Source organism: Pan paniscus, chromosome 1 (assembly GCF_029289425.2).
Source record: "Pan paniscus chromosome 1, NHGRI_mPanPan1-v2.0_pri, whole genome shotgun sequence".
Classification (NCBI taxonomy): Eukaryota; Metazoa; Chordata; class Mammalia; order Primates; family Hominidae; genus Pan; species Pan paniscus.
The window spans coordinates 98,981,788-99,007,500 of NC_073249.2; the positions used below are offsets into that span (position 1 = coordinate 98,981,788).

Here is a 25,713-nt window from a genome sequence, read left to right on the forward strand (position 1 = left end):
GCAGAGGCTGCAATCTCGGCACTTTGGGAGGCCAAGGCAGGCGGCTGGGAGGTGGAGGTTGTAGTGAGCTGAGATCACGCCACTGCACTCCAGCCTGGGCAACATTGAGCACTGAGTGAACGAGACTCCGTCTGCAATCCCGGCACCTCGGGAGGCCGAGGCTGGCGGATCACTCGCGGTTAGGAGCTGGAGACCAGCCCGGCCAACACAGCGAAACCCCGTCTCCACCAAAAAAATACGAAAACCAGTCAGGCGTGGCGGCGCACGCCTGCAATCGCAGGCACTCGGCAGGCTGAGGCAGGAGAATCAGGCAGGGATGTTGCAGTGAGCGGAGATGGCAGCAGTACAGTCCAGCTTCGGCTCGGCATCAGAGGGAGACCATGGAAAGAGAGGGAGAGGGAGACCGTGGGGAGAGGGAGACCGTGGGGAGAGGGAGATGGAGAGGGAAAGGGAGAGGGCTAATTTTTGTATTTTTAGTAGAAACAGGGTTTCACCATGTTGGGCAGGATGGTCTCGATCTCTTGACCTCGTGATCCGCCCTCCTCGGCCTCCGAAAGTGCTGGGATTACAGGTGTGAGGAATTTGTATTTTTGAGTAGTTAATATTCTGGAGCTTTTAAAATGGACTATTTATTTGTTTGTTTTTTTGAGACAGAGTCTTCCTCTGTTGCCCAGGCTGGAGTGCAGTGCTGCAATCTTGGCTCACTACCACTTCTGCCTTCCAGGTTCAAGCAATTCTAGTGCCTCAGCCTCCTAAGTAGCTGGGACTACCACACCTGGCTAATTTTTGTATTTTTAGTAGAGATGGAGTTTCACCATGTTAGCCAGACTGGTCTTGAACTCTTGGCCTTAAGTGGTCCACCCGCCTCAGCTTCCCAAAGGGCTGGGGTTATAGGCATAAGCCACCATGTCCAGCCTATTTTCTTCTTATTTTTCTGAGACAGGGTCTTACTCTGTCACCCAGACTGGAGTGCAGTGGCACAGTCTCGGCTCACTACAGCCTCGACCTCCAGGGCTCAAGAGATCCTCCCACCTCAGTCTCCCAAGTAGCTGGGTCGTAATACCTGGCTAATTTTAAAATGATGTTGCCCAGGCTGGTCTTAAACTCCTGTGCTCAAGCAATCCTCCCACCTTGGCCTTCCAAAGTGTTGGGATTACAGGCATGAGCCACTGTACCCGGCCTGAAAATGGACCTTTTAATATATTGATGAAGGAGTTCTTTCAGAAAAGGGGGATATTCTTGCTGAAGACCAATTGCTTGTCTTCTTTTCAAGTAAGAAAAACAGTAAGACTCAAAAGGAAGAGAACTTTGACTGCAACCTGCTTTTTTTCTTTCCAGAGTTGAAAATATTACCCAGGTAGTCTGTACGTTGCTGAGTAACAGACAATTTGATAAAGGAGCCCAATGAAAAAAAAATGATTTGATTATGTGGGTGCCCAGATTTAATATCATTTATTTATTTTCTTTCTTTCTTTTTTTTTGAGACTGATTTTCACTCTTGTTGCCCAGGCTGGAGTGCAATGGTATGATCTCAGCTCACCGCAACCTCTGCCTCCCAGGTTCAAGCAATTCTCCTGCCTCAGCCTCCCGAGTAGCTGGGATTACAGGCATGCACTACCACGCCCGGCTAATTTTGTATTTTTAGTAGAGATGGGGTTTCTCCATATTGGTCAGGCTGGTCTTGAACTGCCGACCTCAGGTGATCCGCCCACCTCGGCCTCCCAAAGTGCTGGGATTATAGGCATGAGCCACCACGCCCAGCCCATTTCTTTTTCTTATTTGTTTGTTTTGTTAACTAAGTTTTTTCTTTAATTGGGAAAGTAATATAAGTGTATTTTATTACAGAAATTTCAGGCTGGGCCTGGTGGCTTACACCTGTAATCCCAGCACTTTAGGAGGCTGAGGTGGGTGGATCGCTTAAGCTCTGGAATTCAGGACCAGTCTGGGCAACATGGCAAAACTCCATCTGTACAAAAAATGTTACAAAAATTAGCTGGATGTGCTGGTGTGTGCCTGTAGTCTCAGCTACTCGGGAAGCTGAGGTGGGAGGGTGGTTTGAGTCCTGGAAGCAGAGATTGCAGTGAGCCGAGGTTGCGCCACTGCTCTCCAACCTGGGCGACCTTGCCTCAAAAAAGAAAAACAACAAAATTTCAAACAGTGCAGAGTTATATATAGTGAAGGCACATCTTCGTTTTACTTTGGACCTTCAGAACTCCTTTTTTTTTTTTGAGAGGAGTCTCGCTCTTGTTGCCCACGTTGGAGTGCATTGGTTCGATCTCTGCTCATTGCATCCTCCGCCTCCTGAGTTCAAGCTATTCTCCTGCCTCAGCCTCCTGAGTAGCTGGGATTACAGGCGCCTGCCACCATGCCCGGCTAATTTTTGTACTTTTAGTAGCGACAAGGTTTCGCCATGTTGGCCAGGCTGGTCTCAAACTCCTGATCCACTCGGCTCGGCCTCCCAAAGTGCTGGGATTACAAGTGCGGGCCACTGCCCCCAGCCTGGACCTTCAAAACTCTTTAGACAACTACAGTTTCCAGTTTGTTGAGTATCCTTCCAAAAATAGTGTATATAGAATTGTATATAAATGTGTATGTGTGAGCATACACACACTTATCTCCTCAGTTTTTTTTACACAAAGGATGTCCATATTGTAAATTGCTTGCCATTTTTTAGTTTTATATTGCTTCATACAGTTAATAGCATCTATCTTCTTTTTTTATAGTAACATTTAAAGTTAAGGCTCATATTTCTGGCTACTCACTAGATGAACTTTGCCAAATACTCTTGAAAACAACAACCGTGACTTGGCCATCATAAAGAAATAGTTGCAAGTGGAAGTATAATTCTCTAAGAGGTCTCTTGAGACTTAATGAGTCTCAATAAATGTGAAGAAGGGAAGAGATTTCAATTTCTGGAGAAGATAGACTTTTTCAAACAGCTTTATTGAGAATTCCTCCTATTGAGAATCCTGAATTATAATGATACATGCTATTAGTGGAACTTCACTGTGTGTATGAAAGATATGAGGGTAACCACTAGTCTTTTTTTATACCCGTGAATTAGCTCTAACCCTCAGTCATTGCTTCCATAAAATCCAGTAGTCACAACTACATGCAGATCCAAAGAGAGGTTCGTTTGTCCTTTTCCTAACCATAAAAAAAGACTATCAAAGTTTATCTTACCAAGTCAGGTTGTTGTGCCTGAGAAAAGCACTGCCAAATTCCCTTTCCCCCTTCTTTTTTTTTTTTTTTTTTTTGAGACGGAGTCTCGCTCTGTTGCCACAAATGCAGTAGTGTGATCTCAGCTCACTGCAACCTCCGCCTCCCAGGTTCAAGTGGTTCTGCTGCCTCAGCCTCCCAAGTAGCTGGGACTATAAGCACGTGCCACCACACCCAGCTAATTTTTGTATTTTTAGTAGAGATGGGGTTTCACCATGTTGGCCAGAGTGGTCTGGATCTCTTGACCTCGTGATCCGCCCAGCGTTGGCCTCCCAAAGTGCTGGGATTACAGGCGTGAGCCACTGCGCCCAGCCTCCCCCTTCTTTTTTCTGGATATATATATACAAAATAATCGAAGGCAGAATCTTGAAGAGATATTTGCACACTCATGTTTATTGGCCCATTTTGCGCAATAGATAAGAGGTCGAAGTAACCGAAATGTCCACTGACAGATGAATGGATACAGAAAATGTAGTATGTACATACAAGGGAATATTATTCAGCCTTAAAAAGAAAGAACCTGTCATATGCTACAAGATGGATGAATCTTAAGGACATTATACTGAAAGAATAAGCCAATAACAAAAAGACAATTACTGTATGATTCCACTTACATGAGGTATCTGCAAGTAGTCAAATTCATAGACACAGAAAGTAAAATGGTGGTTGCTATGGGTTGGGGTGAAGGAGAAATGAGAAAATGATGTTTGATGAGTATAGAGTTTCAGTTTTGCAAGATGAAAAAGTTCTAGATATCTGTTGCACAACAATGTGAATATGGTTAGCACTACTCAACTGTACACTTAAAAATGGTATACAGTAAATGTTATGTGTTTTTTACCAGAATTAAAAAAAACCCCAAAACTAACCCCTTACTTTAGAATTGTGCTGACAGGCCAGTCAGCTGTGTTGTCATTAGATCATCATCTTTTTTTGGTGTGTCTGGTAAGGGTAATGGAAATACCAGAAACCTGACAAATAATAGTTGTGGGTCTTTTAAGTTCTATGGGGTGCTGCTGTTATTTCTATCACTTTGTGATGCTTTTCCATTGGCTTTTTTTCTATTGAATATTTTCACCCCTTTCTAGTTTACTTTTCAGAGTGAAATAGATATAACAAGTGTAATGCTTTGAAACAATCCTTTTTCTCTCCTTCAGGTGTGATGATGATCAGATGTCTAACGATAAGGAGCGGTTTGCCAGGTAATATTGTAGTAGGTAATATATTGTAATATATAATATGATCCATGTTGTAGAACCAGACAATCCTAGCATATTGACTTAATTTTTTCTGGATGAGACGGAATTTCTCTGTTTAATATCTTTCCTATTTGGAAGTATGTGAAACTTAGTATTATAACTATCATTTATGTTCAGGTGACATGGCTTCAAACTGGCAGTATATTTTATACAGTGTTTTTCTGTGTATGTGATAACTAAAGCAATGTGCTTGCAAGGTTTCCATAGGAGCACAAATTATGGATTTTGTGCTTGCATTTATTATTAAATGGATCTACAAAAATAGGAATACAGATAATGGTTCTGTAATTAATTTATTTATTTTGAGACAGAGTCTTGCTCTGTTGCCCAGGCTGGAGTGCAATGGCGCCATCTCAGCTCACTGCAACCTTCACCTCCTGGGTTCAAGCGATTCTCCTGCCTCAGCCTCCTGAGTAGCTGGGACTATAGGCCCCTGCCACCACGCCCGGCTAATTTTTGTATTTTTAGTAGAGATGGGGTTTCACCATGTTGGTCAGGGTGATCTTGAACTCCTGACCTTGTGATCCGCCCGCCTCGGCCTCCCAAAGTGCTGGGATTATAGGTGTGAGCCACCGCACCCGGCCTATTTTATTTTTTTGAGACAGAGTCTCACTCCATCGCCCATGCTGTAGTACAGTGGTGTAATCTTGGCTCACTGTAACCTCTGCCTCCTGGGTTCAAGCTGTTCTTCCACCTCAGCCTCCCTAGTAGCTGGGAATATGGGCATTTGCCACCATGCCTAGCTAATTTTTGTAATAATTTTTTTTAGCAGAGGTGGGGTTTCACCATGTTGGCCAGGCTTGTCTCGAACTCCTCACCTCAAGCGATTCACCCACCTCAGCCTCCCAAAGTGCTGGGATTACAGGTGTGAGCCATTGTGCCCGGCCTATTATTTTATTTTAATATATGTATATTTTTTAGAGACATTGTTTTCATTGTGTTTCCCAGGCTGGAGTACAGTGGCATGATCATAGCTCACTGCAGTCTCAAACTCTGGGGTTTCAGTGATCCTCCTACCTCAGCTTCCCAAATATTGGGATTATATGCATAGCCACCATGCCTGGTTGGTCCTGTTTTTTTAAAAATGACAGTAAGAGGCCGGGAGTGGTGGCATATGCCTGTAATTCCAGCACTTTGGGAGGCAGATGCAGGTGGATCACTTGAGGTCAGGAGTTCAAAACCAGCCTGGCCAACATGGTGAAACCCCATCTCTACTAAAAATATAAAAATTAGCCGGGCATCATGGTGGGCACTCATAATCCCAGCTACTCTAGAGGCTGAGGCATGAGAATTGCGTGAGCCCGGGAGGTGGAGGTTGCAGTGAGCAGAGATGGCACCATTGCACTCCAGCCTGGGTGACAGCAAGATTTTGTATCAGAAAAAAAAAAAAAAGACAGTAAGGAAACAGTTTTTGTGACAAGTAGAGTTTTGATTGAAAAAAACTTAAATTTGTTTAAATTACCTATCAAGATGATGAAATATACTTTTTTTTATTAAATTCTTAACTTAAATGTCAGTTTTCTTTTTAGAAAGTTTTTATTAAATATTAGTCAAATTATTTCTTTTTTAAAAATTAAGTTTGTAGCTACCTCAGAAAGATGAATAATTCGTTATTTCAAAATCCAGTGATTAACTGAGCACTTAGCACTTAGTATTTGTTTGTTGCTGATGCTCCTGGTCTCGGGAAAATACTTTAAGAACCGTTGATGTAGAGAGATTAGAAATATCAGGGGAAGTAGTTAAAAACTATTCTGGAGTGGTGAGATGCAGTCTCAGGCTTTGAATTAGAGGGTATTATATAAAATGCATTGTAGGGATATTTCTCTGGTAGCAGTTATAGAATTGATTAAAGGGATGGACTGTTAGACTGTAGGGAGGTAGATAGGAAGCTGTTGAAATAATAAGACAGCTATAAAATCATGAGGGCCTGGGCTAGAGTGGCAGTGGTAACAGGAAAGGAGTGAAGTTAAGAGGTTTTTGAAGAATAATTTGTTTATCGAAACTAATTGAAATAAATATTTGTAAAGTCTTTAGGATGTGAACCATCTCTAAAATGAGAAGTTAATCATAGATATTTGGAGGATAGTTTTTCAAGCTTCATTGAAAAGTCAGGCCATCAGTTATTATTGGCAGTATCTTGATGAAATTTCAAAAAGCCATGAAAACATCACATGAATGATTTTGGTTTTCATTTGTCCTGCTTAATGTGCATATATTTCATTCAGAAATACTGAGGTGGATTAGGGATTGTGGATCTGTAGTAGTAGTAGTAGTAGAAATAGGAATTTTAGATGCTTAACTTTTTTTTAAATAACAGAATTCATTCATATGATTTGTTAAGGTAGTGCCCCTCACATATCCTCCTTGGGATATAGAGGGTCTTAAAAGCTGAAAACTTTGTGAAAAACTTTTGGGATTATATGCATAGCCACCATGCCTGGTTAGTCCTGTTCTTTTAAAAATGACAGTAAGAGGCCGGGAGTGGTGGCTTATGCCTGTAATTCCAGCACTTTGGGAGGCAGAGGCAAAAGTTGCTCAACTTTTTGAAAAAAAAGAAGTTTGTAGTTTGTTAAGGAACTATCTAGAAGAAATAACCCAAGGAATGTAAAGCTCTAAACTGCTGAATATCACTCAGTTCTCCTTCTCTTGTCATCAGAATATATGCGTAAATTTTTACATTCTTCTTCATTGTTACTGTGTTATTTTCTGCCTATTGACCATTTTATAAAAACATTCCCATATATTGATAAGGTTATTGTATTTGTCATTTTTAATAGCTAAATAATCTTTTAGCTTGTTAACCTGTCATACTTAGACATTTTATTCAGGGCCTCTTTATCTATATAAATATATTTAAAATGGAATTGACACATTCCTGACACAATGGCCTGCCAACACCTTGCTATTTCCTCAGTTGCCACCCATCATTACAGTATCTCAGTTTTCTAGAAAAATTTAGTGATGGTTCTTTGTATCCTTCTCCAGTGGAGAGGGAATTGTTACTTTTGATCCATTCCTGTGTGGCTATACTGCAGAGAAATGGCAAAAGGACTGAATCAAAGTTAATAATTATTTTAGGAACAAATCAATAATAGAAGATATGCCAGAAACCTACCTCTTAGAGTTATTTATATAATTTCTCCAGTGAAATCTGGTTGGTTATTTTGTCATTGTGTGGCACATGCATGTGTTGTTTGTGTGAGAGGGAGAGAGATTATATTTGTCATCACTTGTTTGATAGTATCATCTTTAATTTACTCTGTCTTTAATTTTTTCATTATAGAATAGCACATGTGGATATCATTTTCTTTCCAGATTGGGAGCAGTGCATGAAAATGGTATTCCTGAAATCCCTTGGTTGGTTCTTGTTCAGACTCTGTATATCTTTGGTCCCTACAGAGATCGATTGGCAAAATGCTTTCTGTGTTTAGATCATGTTAATTTACTATATATTGGCTTTGCTTTTATGTTGACCTTTATCTTGTAAGTTACTTTTTCTTTATCCTAACAGATGGCTTTGTAGAGTTACAGGCAAGGTTCCTGCCTATAATTCCATTTTCCTCCTCTCTTCTCTGCATCTGTTTAGTTCTATATCCTTTTCTCTCTTCTTTCTCCTTTTCTTTTTTTTTTTCTCCCTCCATTTCCTCTCCCTCCCTCCTTCCTTTTTTCCCTTCCTCCCTCCCCCCTTCCTTCCTTCTTTTTTATTTTAATTTTAGCTTAGTTCATTAATTCTGTTTTTAGGTCGGATGATGAGCAGAGCTCTGCGGATAAAGAGAGACTTGCCAGGTAGGAGAACAGTGTCTTTTAGCATGATGAAGCAGATGATGCTGCTTTTTCTATCCTTTTTCTTACTCTTTCTTTTCTTCCCCTTTCTCTTTGTATTTTTCCTTATCTGTGGCAAGAGAGGACAAGATTTTTTAGAAGTTTGAGTGTAACAGGAACTTTGGCTTCCCCCATCAGAAAGTGGGTGAGTTGAGGGAACTTTGCTTAGGGATTTAAGAAATTGCTATTAGTTTTAAGTTTTTTTTTCTTTTTCTCTTTATGTCAGTACTAAGTTTCAGAGAACAAAAAGCTCTTAGAAGGAATGCAACTGTGCCAGTTGGTGCTTTAACAGGGAAATACTCTTTTTATCAGAAAACCAATAAATATATCTGTATTTGTGATTAGTTCCCAGTATTTAGGCCTCAGCATTTACTCCACACCTCTAGGAAACTCACACCTCTTTTCCTATGAAGACTCACAGCCTAGATTATTCTCACAACAGAACTAGTGTTGCTTTGGTGACCGAATCCTTTCTTGCGGTAGTTTTCTAGAAAAGTTTTAGTTTCCTTGATGTGGCTATTTAAAAGACCAGGTTTCTGTACTTACGTGTCAGAAATCTGTCAGATACTAGGAAGATGAGTGCTTTATGTTTGAGAATAGAATTTTATGTCTTAGGCAAAGTGTAACTAAATATGGGCCTCTGTGCTGAGACCCTTTTTGCCATTTAGAAAGGAGACTCTAGAATTCTCTTGGGAGACTGTTGTTTGTAATGTAGAAATGCTGCAGAAGAAATATGCATAGACTTTTCTGTTTTCTAGTATCTGTGATTTGGGGGTGACTTAGGAAATAGATCATTGATGCCAATACCCATTTTTACTATATTCCCCCTTTTTTCTACTATTTCCTCTTTAATCTGGGTCACAAACTCATTTTGCTGCCAGTTTAACTCGAGCTTCTTACTAACCCTTTCACTGTTCAGAAAATGGATTTGGCATGATGTGGTGGAGAAAACATTGTATTGGGAAGAGAGCAGCCTGGGGAAAGTCACTTACCTACTTGACCTCCCTTTGCTCTTCTCAGAAAAAAGAGATTTATGTTAGATTTTTAATTTTCTTTCTTTCTTTTTTTTTTTGGGCAAAGAACTTTTGTTCAAGTAGAATTCTTAAGTGGTAACAGAAATAAATAAAAGAGATAAAGCAGGCCGGGCGCAGTGGCTCATGCTTGTAACCCTAGCACTTTGGGAGGCCAAGGCAGGCAGATCACGAGGTCAAGAGATGGAGAATATCCTGGCCAACTTGGTGAAACCGCGTCTCTACTAAAAATAAAAAAAAAAAGCTAGGTGTGGTGGTGTGCGCCTGTAGTCCCAGCTACCTGGGAGGCTGAGATAGCAGAATTGCTTGAACCCAGAAGGCGGAGGTTGCAGTGAGCCGAGATCCCGCCACTGTACTCCAGCCTGGGTGACAGAGCAAGACTCCATCTCAAAAAAAAAAAAAAAAAAAAAAAAAGAGAGATAAGGCAAATATTTGAGTAGAAGCAGAAATGCAGCGTGTTGCATGATTATCTCCTTGAGGCATCCCCATGGAGGACACTGAGAAACTTAATGGGCTTTAAAAAATTCCTGTTGGAAAACTGCTGGATTATTCCTGTTAACAGTGATATTTTTCTGTCTTAATTTTGAGGAAGTCAGTGTTGGAGCTGTGGTCTATTTACCTGGGTGAGATTCAAATTGTCTTGTCAGACCTTTAATCATCCTCCTCTCCATTCCACTCCTCCAGTTAACTTCGTCCCAGACTGGGGACCCATATGGGACTTTTAGTAGATGGTGTATCTTAAGTCTTGTAAGAGGTTTAGTGCACTGGCAGCACACCCAGATAAAGAAGGTAGGACTTTGTGCATTAATGGGCCAAATAAAACTTCAAAATCTTCAAATTCTGCCTTTTAATGTTGCAAATAAGAGAGAGGCTTACCATATTTTATAGACCAAGGAAATCTATACTATCAATTCTTGTATCAGCTATGGAGCCACATACTTGAGTTGGCAAAAATTGGTCCTTTTATTTTCTGGCCTTTAAATAGTTGAATTAGTAAGCATGGGAGTTAACCAAGCTGAGGTTATATGTTCCATAGGAACTTAAGTGAGTAAAATCAGCATTTAAAAATACTATCTTTTTTTTTCTTTTGTTTTTTGTTTTTTTTTGAAATGGAGTCTTGCTCTGCCACTCAGGCTGAAGTGCAGTGGTGTGATCTCAGCTCACTGCAACCTCCACCTCCCAGATTCAAGTGATTCTCCTGTCTCAGCCTCCCAAGTAGCTGGGATTACAGATGCATGCCACTGTGCCCTGCTAATTTTTGTATTTTTAGTACAGACAGGATTTCACCATGTTGGCCAGGCCGGTCTCGAACTCCTGGCCTCAAGTAATCCACCTGCCTCCATCTCCCAAAGTGCTGGGATTACAGGCATGAGCCACCCACCTGTCATTTCTTAAAACAGCTTTTGTTCTGAGGGAGTGGTAATTTACAAAGGATGCGAAGTTTCCAGGAAATAGGGGGAAGGGAATTACATTATCTTCTTGTTCTCTGTCTGCCTTATTAGTTCTGTTTCATGCTTGCTTTGCATGAGAAGGTTGGCAAACCTTATTTTAACTGCTGAGACTTAAGCATCACTAAATCTGAATACCACATTCTTCAGCAGCACACTTGGTATCCATATCACTCTCCCTGCTACCAAATGACCAGATGTGACCACCTGGATGGGGCTTCTCTTTCTTTCCATGCAGGGAAAATCACAGTGAAATTGAACGGCGGCGACGGAACAAGATGACAGCCTATATCACAGAACTGTCAGATATGGTACCCACCTGTAGTGCCCTGGCTCGAAAACCAGACAAGCTAACCATCTTACGCATGGCAGTTTCTCACATGAAGTCCTTGCGGGGAACTGGCAACACATCCACTGATGGCTCCTATAAGCCGTCTTTCCTCACTGATCAGGTCTCTGGGACTTACAGTTCTGAGAGAGTCTGGAATCTGGGTGAATCTCTTGAAAGTTTTCGTTTTTTGGACAAGAATTCAGCTTTTCAGGAAGAAGTCAGACAATGGGAAAATGAATTTCAGTCCTTGGCTATAACATTAATTAGCATTGGGACAATGAGAAGTAGAGAAGAGTTGTGAAAATATTTAATAAGCTAATAAGTATTAATATTTGAGAACTTGACTCATGAATATAGCATATAGGATGGAAAAAGAACAGTGGAATCACAGAGGAAATGACTATGTCCATGGAACCAATTTTCTTTCTTGCCTTTAGGGTTATAGAAGATGGAAGAAATCTATTTCTTATCCCTGAAGCAGCTTCTAGTTTTAGTAATAGAATGAATCTGTCCCACCTTTGATGATAGAAGAACTGAGAGTCTAATTGTTGCTTAGGGATGTGCTCTGTTACATGTGATCACTATGAAAAAAAGAAGGCGTAAACATTTTCTGCCTTTCAGGAACTTCATCTGAATATAAGTATGTGAGTGGCAGGATATCACAGAAAATAACAGGAAAATGCATAAAGAGAGGAATTGTATTTTTTAATTAGTAATTTTATGTGGGACTAGATAGACATACTGAAGGGATGGCTAAAGTGAATAGAATGGCTAGACTTGAGTGAGGATGGTTATGGAAGACTTCTGAGGGTAAGGAAGCCATGTTCTATTTTGGTTATTAAAATAACATGATCATTGCAGAAAAATTTGGAAAATGTAGGAGGTATAAGGAAGAAAAAAATTTACTTCAGTATCAATCAAATATTCCCTTAATGCCACCAATTTAATCAAATGATTAGAAAGAAGGAGAGAATATAGTTTGAGAAAATGGAATAAGAATTTTCCAAATAGGATGGTCTACTTAAAACTACATACTTTGTAGCTATATACATTGAAATAGTTAATATGTTCTAACAGTACATGTGCAAGTATTCAACAGACTCCAGTTATGCACCTTTTGTGGGCAAACCAGGTGTGTTGTGCTGTGAGAAATAGAAAGAATGGTAAGACAAATGGTTTTCTGGTGGAAACAGACATGTAAATAAATAAATTAAACATAGAACTAGTTATATAATAAAAGTGCTGTAATGAATCCTGTAAAATGCAGATATGGAAAATGAGTTGGGGAGTAGTGTTGTGGATTTTGGGAAGCACTTGAGCAAAAACCTAGAAGTGTGGAATAATTGGGTTATGCAAAGAAAGTCAAGTGGTTTAGCATGTTTTTGGTAGATAATAGGAAGGTAGGCTGGGATCTAATGATGGAATGTTTAGGTGTTAAAGAATTTAGATTTTAATTTTTATGCAGTGGGGAGACATAAAAAATGTATTAGATCTGGTAGCATTTTAAGGATTGATTGAAAGCAGGGCGACTACTTAATTAGTTTTGGTAAAAGATGACTAGGACAGTGACAAAGCATTGGAAAGTAGAATTGATAAAACTGAATTATCACTGGAATGTGAGAGAATAGTTAGATTTTGAGGCTTCTAGCTTGGGAGGATGCTGTTAAGAATATTGGAAGAGCACGGCAGGTTTTTTTTTTTAAGAGGGAAATAATGATTCAGGTTTTGGGATGTTGATGTTGAGTTGCTGGTAGAATATTTATAAATATTTTACAGATACTTGAAATTCAAGTCTGCTGAAAGCTCAGGAAAAAACGTTAGTCAGGTCTAGGGCTATAGACTTGGTTATTATTTCGTAGTGGGGAAGAGTGAATATGGTTTCCCAGGAAGAAAGTATGGTATTAATAAAGAGGGCTTAAGATGAACTTTGGAAATGTCTACATTTAAGACTTGAACAAAGGAAAGGAAGTCTGAAACAGAAGAGGAAGCAAAAATTGGAGTACAGTCTCATAGAAGAAGGTAGGGAAAAATAAAATTTAAAGGATAAGATGGACGACATTGTCACATTCTGCAGAGAGGTTGAATAAAGTGATGAAGACCCAGGAAAAGGGACTTGAATTGGTAATTAGGAGGACATTAGTAACCTCCTTAAAAATATATGTATGCTGTTCCTGGCAGAACAAAAACCAAACCAAACAGGAAAACAGTAGTTTAGAGTGAGAGTGAAGTGGGATTGAGAAATAATTGAAAGGTAAGAGGATAAAGCCAGTGAATATAACATTATTCTTAGTATAAGCTTGCTGCTGAAAAAGAGAGATGAGGTGGGTCAAATTGAGGGAAGATTTATCTAGAATTGAGAAAACTTGATCATTTTTATAGGCCTGAAGGGAAAGAGAGAAAGTGGGAATATTTGTCAAGCAAGATCCTAAAAAGAGACCAGAGAGGATGGAATTAAGAAGTCAATTATTGTTCATGGTAAGCCTTTTTTTTTTGAGACAGGGTCTCTTGCTCTGTCGCTCAGGCTGGAGTGTGGTGGTATGATCTCGGCTCACTGCAACCTCTGCTTCCCAGGCTCAGGTGATCCTCCCACCTCAGCCTCCGGAGTAGCTGGGACTACAGGCGTGTGCCACCACACCTGGCTAGTTTTGTTTTTGTTTTTGTTTTGTTTTGTTTGTTTGTTTGTAAAGATGGAGTTTCGCCCCGTTGCCTAGGCTGGTCTTGAACTCCTGGACTCAAGTGACCCTCCCACTTTGACCTCCCAAAGTGCTGGGATTACCGGCGGGAGCCGCTGTGCCTAGCCCAAGCCTTTTTATTCTTCTTGAATCCTGAGACAGAGAGGAAGAGGTGGATAGTGACATAGAGAAAGTGAGGAAACATGTATTAGAAAAAACTTTCTTATCGATGAACTACATTTAGGGTGGAAACCTGTGGCTGTGGATCAGGTGTGAACCAGCAGTTGCTTACGGAGAGATGCATGTGGCCTGAAGTGTCTTACTTCTTCCTGTGAATAGAAATACTTGTTTTTTCAGAGTAAAATATTAACTTCTATTTCTTTTCCTTGCGCAGGAACTAAAACATTTGATCTTGGAGGCAGCAGATGGCTTTCTGTTTATTGTCTCATGTGAGACAGGCAGGGTGGTGTATGTCTCTGACTCCGTGACTCCTGTTTTGAACCAGCCACAGTCTGAATGGTTTGGCAGCACACTCTATGATCAGGTGCACCCAGATGATGTGGATAAACTTCGTGAGCAGCTTTCCACTTCAGAAAATGCCCTGACAGGTGAGAGTTATGTGTATGGGAAATGAATGAGAAGTCCTTTCTTGTTTTTTTCCTGAGACTTAAGAGATGTTTTAGCTGTTAAATTGGTTTGTTGACTCTGGCAAGGCTTCAAGAATTTTCTACTTTAATGAATATAGTCAGTTCTTTTTATCCATATGAGATTATGTACTTTGTGGCTCAGCCTTAGAAAATATTTCATTGGTGATAATATTTTACATTTATCTTAATATTGGTGAAATAGAACAGTAAAAGCCAAACCTACAATACTTTTTTTTTTCTGTTCTAAAAGAATTATCCATGTTTTTATCTCATTTGTATGGATAATTATCTGGTATTTTTTCTACCTCCTGGTGCTTGGCTTTGTGCTAGGTTCAATGATAACAGCTTTTTATTCTATAGATATGGTTATTGGTCAATGTATAAGGTGTTTTCTGTTGTTGTTGTTGTTGTTTGTATCTGTACTGTTGTTCTTTTTTTCTCCCCTATTTTATTATGTTCAGTCTTTTGGCCAGAGTTTGGCTAGAGGAAACAAGTCATATCTGTTCTTGAGCAACTCTAGAAAAAAATTTAAAGTGGAAGCAGATAAAAAAACTGGTAGTTAAAATGCAAGAAATTTCAATATACTCATATTAGTGTTGTTGATCTTTAGTTTTCCTCCTTTTTTCCCACCCGAAAAAGAGACAGGGTCTCTCTCTTGCCTAGGCTGGAGTACAGTGGCACATCATAGCTTACTGTAATCTTGAACTCTTCTGGGCTCAGTAATCTGCCTGCTTACAGCTTCTTGAGTAGCTAGGAGTAGTTCATGTCACCACACTTGACCAATTTTTAAATTTTTTGTAGAGACAGGTTCTGTCTGTTGCCCAGACTGGTCTCAAACTCCTGGCCTTCAGCATTCCTCCTCCCATCTTGGCTTCTCAAAGGGCTGGGATTATCGGCATGAGCCACCACACTTGACCAGTTTTCCCCTCCTTTATGTTTTTATGATTTCATTTTTCTAGTTCTTCCTTTTCCCCAAAAGTTGTTCTTCGTTTCTGTATAATAAAGAAGACAAACAGATCTATATATTTCTATAACGTATAAAATTACTTGGTTTTTTTCTTTTTAAAATTTTTTCTTTTCTTTTCTTTTTTTTTTTGAGACAAGGTCTTGCTTTATTGCTGAGGCTAGAGTACAGTGACTCTTCACAGGCACAGTCATAGCACACTACAGCCTCAAACTCCTGCCCTCAAGCAGTCCTCCTGCCTCAGCCTCCTGATTAGCTGGGACTACAGAAAAGTACTTGTTTTTCAACCAATGACATTTACTCTGTATGTATGTCTGTATGTGTATACAGATAATCAGCTATGAGAATATAGCCTTGCCTCTTGTTTTCTACTACTACTTTCCACTCCTACTTTTCCTTGCACAATGTTATTTTCAGTGCTGCCTTTGAACTTAAGAGTGAGATTCATTGATGATAATTGAAGTATTTTAGGCTTGAAAAAAAATTCATCTCCTGCTTGGTCAGTTCTGTTATAAGCAAGGAGATTAAGGGCATGAATAGGCTGCTTACTTATCTTTGCCTTCAGTATCTCTCCCCCTCTTCCCCACACACAAAAATGCACTCCAGACTGCTCTTCACATCTTCCTTCAGGGCGTATCCTGGATCTAAAGACTGGAACAGTGAAAAAGGAAGGTCAGCAGTCTTCCATGAGAATGTGTATGGGCTCAAGGAGATCGTTTATTTGCCGAATGAGGTGAGTGTCAAGCTGAGGATTGTGATTTGGTATAGGAAGGATCAAGAGCTGAGAGTTTTATTTCTGTCAGAGTTAAGTTGGATTAGCTCCAGTGGATTAAATTTAACTCTCCATACCCAGATGGATTGTAACACAGAATAAAGTATTTGGAAAGGGAACTAACGTTTCTGAACTTGCCAGACACTATGATAGGTGCTTTATATCTGTCATCTTATTTTATCCTCACAATTGCCTTGTAGTGTAAGATTGATGGTTACCATTTTGCAGATGGAAAAACAGATATAAAGAAATGAACTTGGCCAGGTGCAGTGGCTCAAGCCTGTAATCCCAGCACTTTAGGAGGCTGAGGCGAGTGGATCACCTGAGGTCAGGAGTTTGAGACCAGCCTGGCCAACATGGTGAAACCCCATCTCTACTAAAAAACAACAACAACAAAATTAGACGGGCGTGGTGGCGTGCGCCCATAATCCCAGCCACTCGGAGGCTGAGGCAGGACAATTGCTTGAACCCAGGAGGTGGAGGTTGCAGTGGGCCGAGATTGTGCCATTACACTCCAGCCTAGGCAAAAAGAGTGAAACTCTGTCTCAAAAAAAAAAAAAAAGAAAAAGAAATGAATTTCCCACTGTTACATACTGTTTGATACAGGATTTTGTTTTAATTCATAGTAGTCTGACTACAAAACCTCTACTTTTTCCCTGTTACAACACAAGGCAATATCCATTTACTCAGACCATTTCTTCTTTTTTTTTTTGGTTAGAAATTTGAGACTTCCTATGTCTTTCAGTAGGTGTTTAGTGTTTATAAATTATATACTGTACGTTTTAGGATTCTGTAGAAAATATGGTGGTCCTTTCTATACAGGTACAAAAGGCATCTCAGGGTCACAAAGTTCAGACTATATAATGGAAATTGACTACATTGTACTGAGAGGATAGTTGCTAGAAATTATGGGTAGGATATTAAAGGTTTGCTTGGAGAGGCACAAAATTGAACATTATGTGGTTTAGTGATTTATTTTTATTTTTATTTATTTATTTTTTTGAGACAGAGTCTTGCTCTGTTGCCCAGGCTGGAGTGCAGTGGCATGATCTTGGGTCATTACAACCTCTACCTCCTGGGTTCAAGCGATTCTCATGCCTCAGTTTCCTGAGTAGCTGGATTGCCACCACAGCTGGCTAATTTTTGTATTTTTAGTAAAACAGTGTTTCACCATGTTGGCCAGGCTGGCCTCAAACTCTTGACCTCAAGTGATTCGCCTGCGTCAGCCTCCCAAAGTGCTGAGATTACAGGCCTGAACCACTGCACCCAGCGTGTAATTTAGAGTAGCTTCTAGACCCAGACTGCTGGATTTTGTTTTAATCCATATTCTATGGATTTGAATTCTAGCTTTGATGCTATCTTCTGAAACCTTGGATGATTACATGACTACATTGTGCTTTGATTTCATCATCTCACATTAGCGATAATGTTAATACTGACTTTATAAAGTTGTTATGAAGATTAGATGAATTAATATATGTAAAGATATTTAGAACAGAGCATGACACATATTAACCCTATGTAAGTTTTATTTTTGTTTTAAAGGATAGGGAGAGGGAAAGTAGCATTGGCAGGAGTATCCCAATATGTGGACATGGCTAATGCAAAGACATAGGCAAGAGCAAGATAATAATGAACTGTAGCAATTACATTAAGTTGTGGTTAATGTAGAGCAGGAGTAAGCAAACCACAGCCCTTTATTTGTAAATAAAGTTTTATTGGAACATAGCCATGCCCATATTTTTACATATTATCTATGGCTATTTTCATGCTATAATGCTAGAGTTGACTAGTTGCAACAGACTTTCTGGCCCACAAAGCTGAAAATATTTACTATCTGGTCCTTTACAGAAAAAGCTTGCCAACTCTTGATGTTGAGAATGTTTGCATATGAAGAACATATGGAACATTTTGACCTCAAATTCTAAAAGTTTTAGAAATACTAAACTTGACCTATCTTTATCCTTCATTATTAGTAGCGTTACCAATTTTCTATGTCTGGTTGTATCCAGAGCCTGTTATTCTGCTATTACTGTGGAAAGTTCTTTGATAGGGCAGTCTGATTGCTTTTAATCTCTTTATTCCTTGAAACAGGTGTGGCAGTAGCTCTGTGGACCCAGTTTCTGTGAATAGGCTGAGCTTTGTGAGGAACAGATGCAGGTGAGATCCTAAGTGGTGAAAACCAAAGGGATGGCCAAATACCTGCAGAGATCATCACATTTTTACCTGTCTTACTGTAGTCGTTCCTTCAGCAGCTCTCACTTGCATCCCTTACCTCCCACTTAACATCCCTTACCTCCCACTTACTTTTTTTCTGGCAATATTTTCCTAAACTTCTAAAACTTCTCTTGAAAATCCTGTTTAAGGAAGTCGCTATGCTATTTTACCTACTTTCCTCCTACTGCATACCTTTTGGTTACTTTACTTTGGCAAGGGTAAAAATGTGGCGGTCATTTTTGGGTGGGAAAGATGATTATCCTGTTTTCTAAACTCCTAAGAGCGTAAACTTAAAAGTACTAAGGCAGCATTGCCCTTTGAGTTTTACGGGTAGATTTTTTTTTTTTTTTCAAACTCCTGTAACTCTTCTAGGAATGGACTTGGCTCTGTAAAGGATGGGGAACCTCACTTCGTGGTGGTCCACTGCACAGGCTACATCAAGGCCTGGCCCCCAGCAGGTAAGAAAGTGAAATAGTAAATATTTCCCCTTGGTACAGTTGGTTCCTCACAGAGTCCATGAAAGCTAATATTTATTATATACCTGGTATATGAAATGTACTTTTGTGTAAGATGAAAGAAAATAGGAAAAGAAAATGTACAATCCTTCCCTTCCATTATTGAGCTTTTATTCCAGTTGAGGAGATAGATAACTCAGGCTGGAAAATGATTCAGTATTAGCTGTGTCACAGAATGTGGTTTTTATATGCACAAATTTATACTGAACATATGTATTCTAAGCATTTGTTGCAAAGAAACATAGACATTGAATGCAGTTAATTTGAGAAAGATTTCTAAAGTAGGAACAAGACTTTGAGAGAAAAGGGGAAAATGCCTTTATTGTAATAACTTATCAAGAGGATATTCTCTGCAAAGACTTTAAATCAAGCTTTGAGCAGATTAGCTTTACCAGAACTTGAGGTCAAACAAGGAATGTGAGAAAGGTGATTGGGTTGCAGGATCAAAGTTTTAAGTTGGCTTGTCAGAGTTTCCAAATCTTAGCAGCTTTATTACTTCCCTGCTGCCTGGGTATTATTGGAAAGTAGGGGTTTTGGGGAGACAGAAACTAAGAGAAAAGAGAAGCAAGGTGATGTGTTTTGGAAAAAGGTTAAACTTTGGATGTGGAGAAACCTGGATATGATTCCTGTCATTGTTACTTATTAGTGGCATCACCTAGGGTAAGTTGCTTGACCTTTATAAAGCTCAGTTTTCTCATCTGTAATTTGGAGTTAGTACATCCTGTATAGGGTTTTTGTGAGGATTAGATTTAATGTAAGGAAAGCATCCAGCCCAGTGCCTGGCATATGGCAGGTAACCCAATAAAAGTAATTAATGTAATTTAAAAAAATTTAACTGAAGTAGTAATGACATTTGAACTACTTAGTCTATATACTATATAAGCCACACAGTTAAAGTATGTGATCTTTCATACCTCTGTGTAGCATCAAGGAATACTATTTTTCTGGATAAAAAGAGTATAACTATGCAAAAAACAGGGGAGAAATGCAGTCTTCTTCCCTTTCTGTGTAAAACATTGGTTTTTCTCTTTTCCAAGGGACATGAATAACTATTGATGGTTGGTATAACTTCGTTTTGGGTTGCTTGCTAACTTTAAAAGTTACAGATTAGGCAAAGCATAAATTTTCTGCCTATAACATGGTCATAGAATGGATGTCTTCATATGTGCCATATTTGGCCAGCATAGCTTTTTAGAATACTCTGGGTAGGACTTGTATTTTCCAGTTTACTATAATTAACATGGGTAAAATGTAGGAATTAATATATATGTAAATACTTAAAACAATGACTGGCATATATGGTAAGTTTTATATACTTGTTTATTCTTATTTATCATTCTCTATTGCTTTATGCTTAGCCTCTTCATAACTAGATGTATTTTGTTTTGTTTTGCTTTTTGGTTTTTTTTTTGAGAGGGAGTCTCACTCTGTCGCCCAGGCTGGAGTGCAGTAGTGCGATCTCGGCTCACTGCATCCTCCGCCTCCTGGGTTCAAGTGATTCTCTCACCTCAGCCTCCCAAGTAGCTGGGATTACAGGTGCATGCCACCACGCCTGGCTAATTTTTGTATTTTTAGTAGAGATGGGGTTTCACTGTGTCGGCCAGGCTGGTCCTCAAGTGATCCGCCCACCTTGGCTTCCCAAAGTGTTGGGATTACAGGCGTCAGCCACGGTGCCTGGCCCATAAATAGGTCTATTTTGAATCTTTACTTGTCTGAGTTTTGAAGGCATTTGAGTTCAAGGTCCCCGTTAAACCTTTTAACGTCACCTTTCTGAAGGTGTTTCCCTCCCAGATGATGACCCAGAGGCTGGCCAGGGAAGCAAGTTTTGCCTAGTGGCCATTGGCAGATTGCAGGCAAGTATGAATTTTCCACATCTATATCCCCGTTCAATTAGAGCAGATCTTCAGGACTCATTCCTGTTAATTTTCTTTTACTTTCTGAATACAAATGAAGAATTCCATAAAACTCTCAAAATTTGAAGGAATATGGCATTTATAGTGACCATTGCTATTCTTGGATTTAAGTAGAAGTTGAAAAGTATGAGAGGAGGGAGATCTTTTTCCCATTGTCTTAATTTTAGCTTTACTATGCTTAATTTTCTATTTCCAGTTAATTTCCTTTGCCCCTATACAAAAGAAGAAAGATCCTTTTCATTGTATCATTACCTGACTAACAATAGAAAAGTGGAATTATTTTGATTTTTTCATAAGTATAGATAAGTTTCTTGGTTACTTGTACCATATCAACCTGAGTAATGAGTTCAGCATAGCCAGTATGTGGATTTTAGATTGAATAAACTTTATTCTTACTTTACTAACTTGGTAAAGTGTAAATGTATGGGAGTAGAGCTAGACCTTATGCCTTGTCTGATTGTGATTGTCATTTTTTTTTCCTTTTTGGATAAAATGTGAAAGTTTAGAAAGTCCTAAAACTGGGAATCTTATGTCTATGCAAAAGACCATGAGGAGATAGGAAATACATCTGTAAATAATGGTGTCATTTTACCTCATTTTTATCTCTTCACTCTCAGGTAACTAGTTCTCCCAACTGTACAGACATGAGTAATGTTTGTCAACCAACAGAGTTCATCTCCCGACACAACATTGAGGGTATCTTCACTTTTGTGGATCACCGCTGTGTGGCTACTGTTGGCTACCAGCCACAGGTGAGGAGCTGGAGCTCCATTAGGCCTCCATTTTCCTTTGGCTATGTTGACATTATGTAATCATGTAGTTCCTAAGACAGCCAAAACATATCAACCTCAGTTGAGAAAAAGAGATCATCATATTCTGTTAGTACCTAACATTATTTTCAGCTTCCTGTTAGGACTGTCATCTCATGTAGAGAAATATGGCTCGTCAAACCAGGTGGGAGCAGCAGGGAGAAATATGTATTTATTTTTTGTTATTGATATTAATACAGATAATGATTCAAAGGTACTCATATTAATTAGTTATACCAGTATAGCTACATTTAGATAATTCATGTAATTACCTAAATGAATAATGGCCCATAAAACATGCAGATTTAGCACCAGTTATTATAATTTACTCGTGCAACAGACCAGTTAGCCATCTCTGAATTGACGCATCATATAAACTTTTAAAACTGCTGTGGGTCGGAAGGACTTCTGGCTGTGGCTATGTGAAAGAGGTTGGTGAAAAAGAGGTCTTGAAAACAAAGAACAAAGAGAATTTACACTACCTGATTCAACACTAACTATAAAGCTATTACCAAGACATTGTGGTGTTGGTGTAAGGATAGATATATAGATCAATAGACCAGAATAAGGTCTATTCTTATACTTGTCAACTAATTTTCAGCAAAGGTGACAAGACAATTCAATGGATAAAATAAATATTTCTAACAAATGGAACAATTGGATATCTGTATGCAAAAAAAAAAAACAAAAAAAAAAACCACACCCAAAAATGAAAACACATAGATCTTACCTCATACAATTTACAAAAATCAGCTTAGAGGCCTAAATGTGTAAGAGCTAAAGTTACAAATAAACTCCTAGGAGAAAATCTTTGTGATTTTGAGTTAGGCAAAAGATTTCTTACACTAAAAGCATGATTCACAGAAGAAAAAAAATTATAAATTGGATTTAATTGTAATTAAAATTTGCCCTCTTTAAAGGATATTATTAAGAAAATGAAAAGACCAGACATAAATGGAGAGAAAATAGTTACAAGTCATATACCTGAAAGGATTTGTACCAGGAATATATAAACAACTCATTAAGACAAACAGCTGGTAAAAAAGAGCATAAGACTTGACATTTGACCGAAGAATAAATATGCATTTATGCACATGAAAAGATGCTCAACATCTTTTTACCATTAGGAAAGTGCAAATTAAAATCACAATGAGATACCACTATATACCCACTAGAATGGCTGTAATCAAAAAGTATTGGTGAAAATGTGTAGAAGCTGGAAGGAACCCTCATACATTGCTGATAGACATGTAAAATGGATAGCTACTAGCTTTGCAAAAGCATTTTGGCAGTTTCCTACAAAGTTAAACATACTCTTAGCCTATAACCTAGCAATTTTATTCCTGAGTATCTACCTAAGAGAAATGAAAACATGTTCACCCATAGATTTGTACACAGTTCATATCTGTATTATTCATAATAGCCAAAAAAATGAAAACTATTTAAACGTCCATTAACATTTTGTAAATGAATACACAACTGTGTTGTATCCATGTGAGAATACTACTGAGCATAAAAAGGAATAAACTACTGATAATGCAACCATGTAGATGAACTTCAAAAATACCATGCTCAGTGAAAGAAGCCAGACCCAAAAGACCACATATTATGTTGTTTTATTTATATGAAATTTGTAGAAATAGCAGAACTAGAGAGGCAGAAAGCAGATTTGTGGTTGGCTGGGGAGTTGGAGTGGGAGCAGAGATTGACTGCAGATGGCACAAGGGAACATTTTGGGGCAGTGAATGTGTTCTAAAACTGGATTGTGGTAATCATTGCACAACTATAAATTTAGTAGACATCATCAAATCATACACTTAGAATGGCTGAATTATGAATGTAAATTATATCTAAAATTTATAATCTCATTAAAATAAATGTATAATATTCTGAGAAAGAAAAATGTTTTAGAAGCCAGCTCCTTAACAGATTCTGCCTTTTTTTAGTAGATTTCATCTTTTGTTTATTGTCTTTTTTTTTTCTCCTCCTCACTTAACTATAATCTTAGGATTAAAACAGAAGAAATAAAATCCAGGTCCCCAGCTGATGGACCAGGCCAGTTAGATGACCATAAAATTATATATGTTGGCTGGGCACGGTGGCTCACACCTGTAATCCCAGCGCTTTGGGAGGCTGAGGCGGGTGGATCACTTGAGGTCAGCAGTTCGAGACCAGCCTGGCCAACATGGTGAAACCCTGTCTCTATTTAAAAAAATACAAAATTAGCCAGGTGTAGTAGCACACCACTGTAATCCCAGCTACTTGGGAGGTTGAGACAGGAAAATTGCTTGAACTCAGGAGGTAGAGGTTGCAGTGAGCCAAGATCGTGCCATCGTACTCCAGCCTGGGCAACAAGAGCGAAACTCCATCTTAAAAAAAAAAGTATATATCTTACTCTTCTTTCTCTATTCTAGGAACTCTTAGGAAAGAATATTGTAGAATTCTGTCATCCTGAAGACCAGCAGCTTCTAAGAGACAGCTTCCAACAGGTAACTTTTTTCCTGGTTTGGTTCTGAATAAATATTTATCATATTCACTCCATAAATATTGACTACTGATTAACTGAACACTGTGGCAGGCACTACAGTTTTATGTTCTTTAGTAGTTAATCTGCATTTTTAAGGAATAGAAAAGGACTAATACTTTGAAATTATGGATAATGCCCAAGGTATTTCTGTTTGGCTTTGGCTATTTACTGTCTTGTATTCAATTAACTGTATCCAAGGAGCTGTCTTTAAGGTATTTAAACTATTGGGCCAGGCATGGTGGCTCATGCGCCCAACCTCTAGATGCTGTGAAAATAGATGTTTTCCTCGTCTGGGCATGGTGGCTCACGCCTATAATCCCAGCACTCTGGGAGGCTGAGGCAGGTGGATCACTTGAGGCCAGGAGTTCAAGCCCAGCCTGGCCAACACAGTGAAACCCCATCTCTACTAAAAATACAAAAAATTAGCCCGGTATGGTGGTGCATGCCTGTAATCCCAGGTACTCGGGAGGCTGAGGCACGAGAATCACTTGAACCTGGGAGGCAGAGGTTGCTGTGAACTGAGATCATGCCACTGTACTCTAGCCAGGATGACAGAGCTAGACTCTGTCTCAAAAAAAAAAAAAGATAAAAAAGAAAATTGTATACTTCACTAAGCTTGTAGTAGAAAAATTCATTTTATATAATTATTTTTTTTTTTTAGAAGGAGTCTAGCTCTGTCGCCAGGGTGGAGTGGAGTGTGCAATCTCAGCTCATTGTAACCTCTGCCTCTTAGGTTCAAGCGACTCTCCTGTTTCAGCCCCCCGAGTAGCTGGGATTATAGGCACATGCTGCCACGCCCAGCTAATTTTTGTATTTTTAGTAGAGGCGGGGTTTCACCACGTTGGCCAGGATGGTCTCGATCTCCTAACCTTGTGATCCACCCACCTCAGCCTCCCAAAGTGCTAGGATTACAGGCATGAGCCATTGCGCCCAGCCTAGACCGTTCTTTTATGGATGAGTGAGAGTCGTAATGAATTATATAAGCTGACTGTTAATTGTCATTCTCAGTCTCCAGCTCCTGAAAATATCTGGTGAATTTTATAGACATGGCTTTTGATAACGGTTTTTACTTTGTATTAGACAAGTTAATTAACCTCTTTAAGTCTCAGTAGTGTCGTTATTGATACAATGAATATATTAATAGTACCTAAATTCAGACGGTTGTTGGGAAGATTAAATAAGGTAATGAATATAAAACACATCACCCAGTATTTGATACATAGTATTACAAAATAAGTGGTTAGCTTCTAATACTGTTTATTTTTATTTTTTTAATTTTTAGGAATATAGAGTTAAAAGATTATTTTCTATTCCATGAGACTAGTATCTAAAATAACCTAAAATTGGCTGGGCATGGTCGCTCATGCTTGTAATCCCAGCACTTTGGGAGGCTGAGGCAGGTGATCACTTGAAGCCAGGAGTTTGAACCAGCCTGGCCAACATCTTGAAACCCTGTCTCTACTAAAAATACAAAAATTAGCCGGGTATGGTGGCTCATGCCTGTAGTCCCAGCTACTTGGGATGCTGAGGCATGAGAATTGCTTGAACCCAGGAGGCAGAGGTTGCA

At 39.1% G+C, this 25,713-nt stretch overlaps 1 protein-coding gene across 13 annotated transcripts in view; it reads left to right on the plus strand.

Annotated features, from left to right (window-relative positions):
• The window catches only part of ARNT (aryl hydrocarbon receptor nuclear translocator), a 66,205-nt gene that overhangs the window by 25,271 nt on the left and 15,221 nt on the right, over positions 1 to 25,713 (plus strand). For 8 of the 13 annotated variants that reach the window (XM_003817287.5, XM_055101639.2, XM_055101641.2 and 5 more), the window contains 10 exons: positions 4,377 to 4,421; positions 8,220 to 8,264; positions 11,018 to 11,231; positions 14,177 to 14,390; positions 16,024 to 16,126; positions 18,260 to 18,325; positions 18,755 to 18,840; positions 20,674 to 20,750; positions 21,428 to 21,562; positions 24,034 to 24,108. In XM_003817287.5, the coding sequence (XP_003817335.3) occupies positions 4,377 to 4,421; positions 8,220 to 8,264; positions 11,018 to 11,231; positions 14,177 to 14,390; positions 16,024 to 16,126; positions 18,260 to 18,325; positions 18,755 to 18,840; positions 20,674 to 20,750; positions 21,428 to 21,562; positions 24,034 to 24,108 (1,060 nt within the window). Of the gene's footprint in view, positions 1 to 4,376; positions 4,422 to 8,219; positions 8,265 to 8,380; positions 8,446 to 11,017; positions 11,232 to 14,176; positions 14,391 to 16,023; positions 16,127 to 18,259; positions 18,326 to 18,754; positions 18,841 to 20,673; positions 20,751 to 21,427; positions 21,563 to 24,033; positions 24,109 to 25,713 lie in introns of those variants that run through there. The other 5 variants (XM_003817288.6, XM_008970461.5, XM_055101686.2 and 2 more) reach the window with 2 other exon arrangements.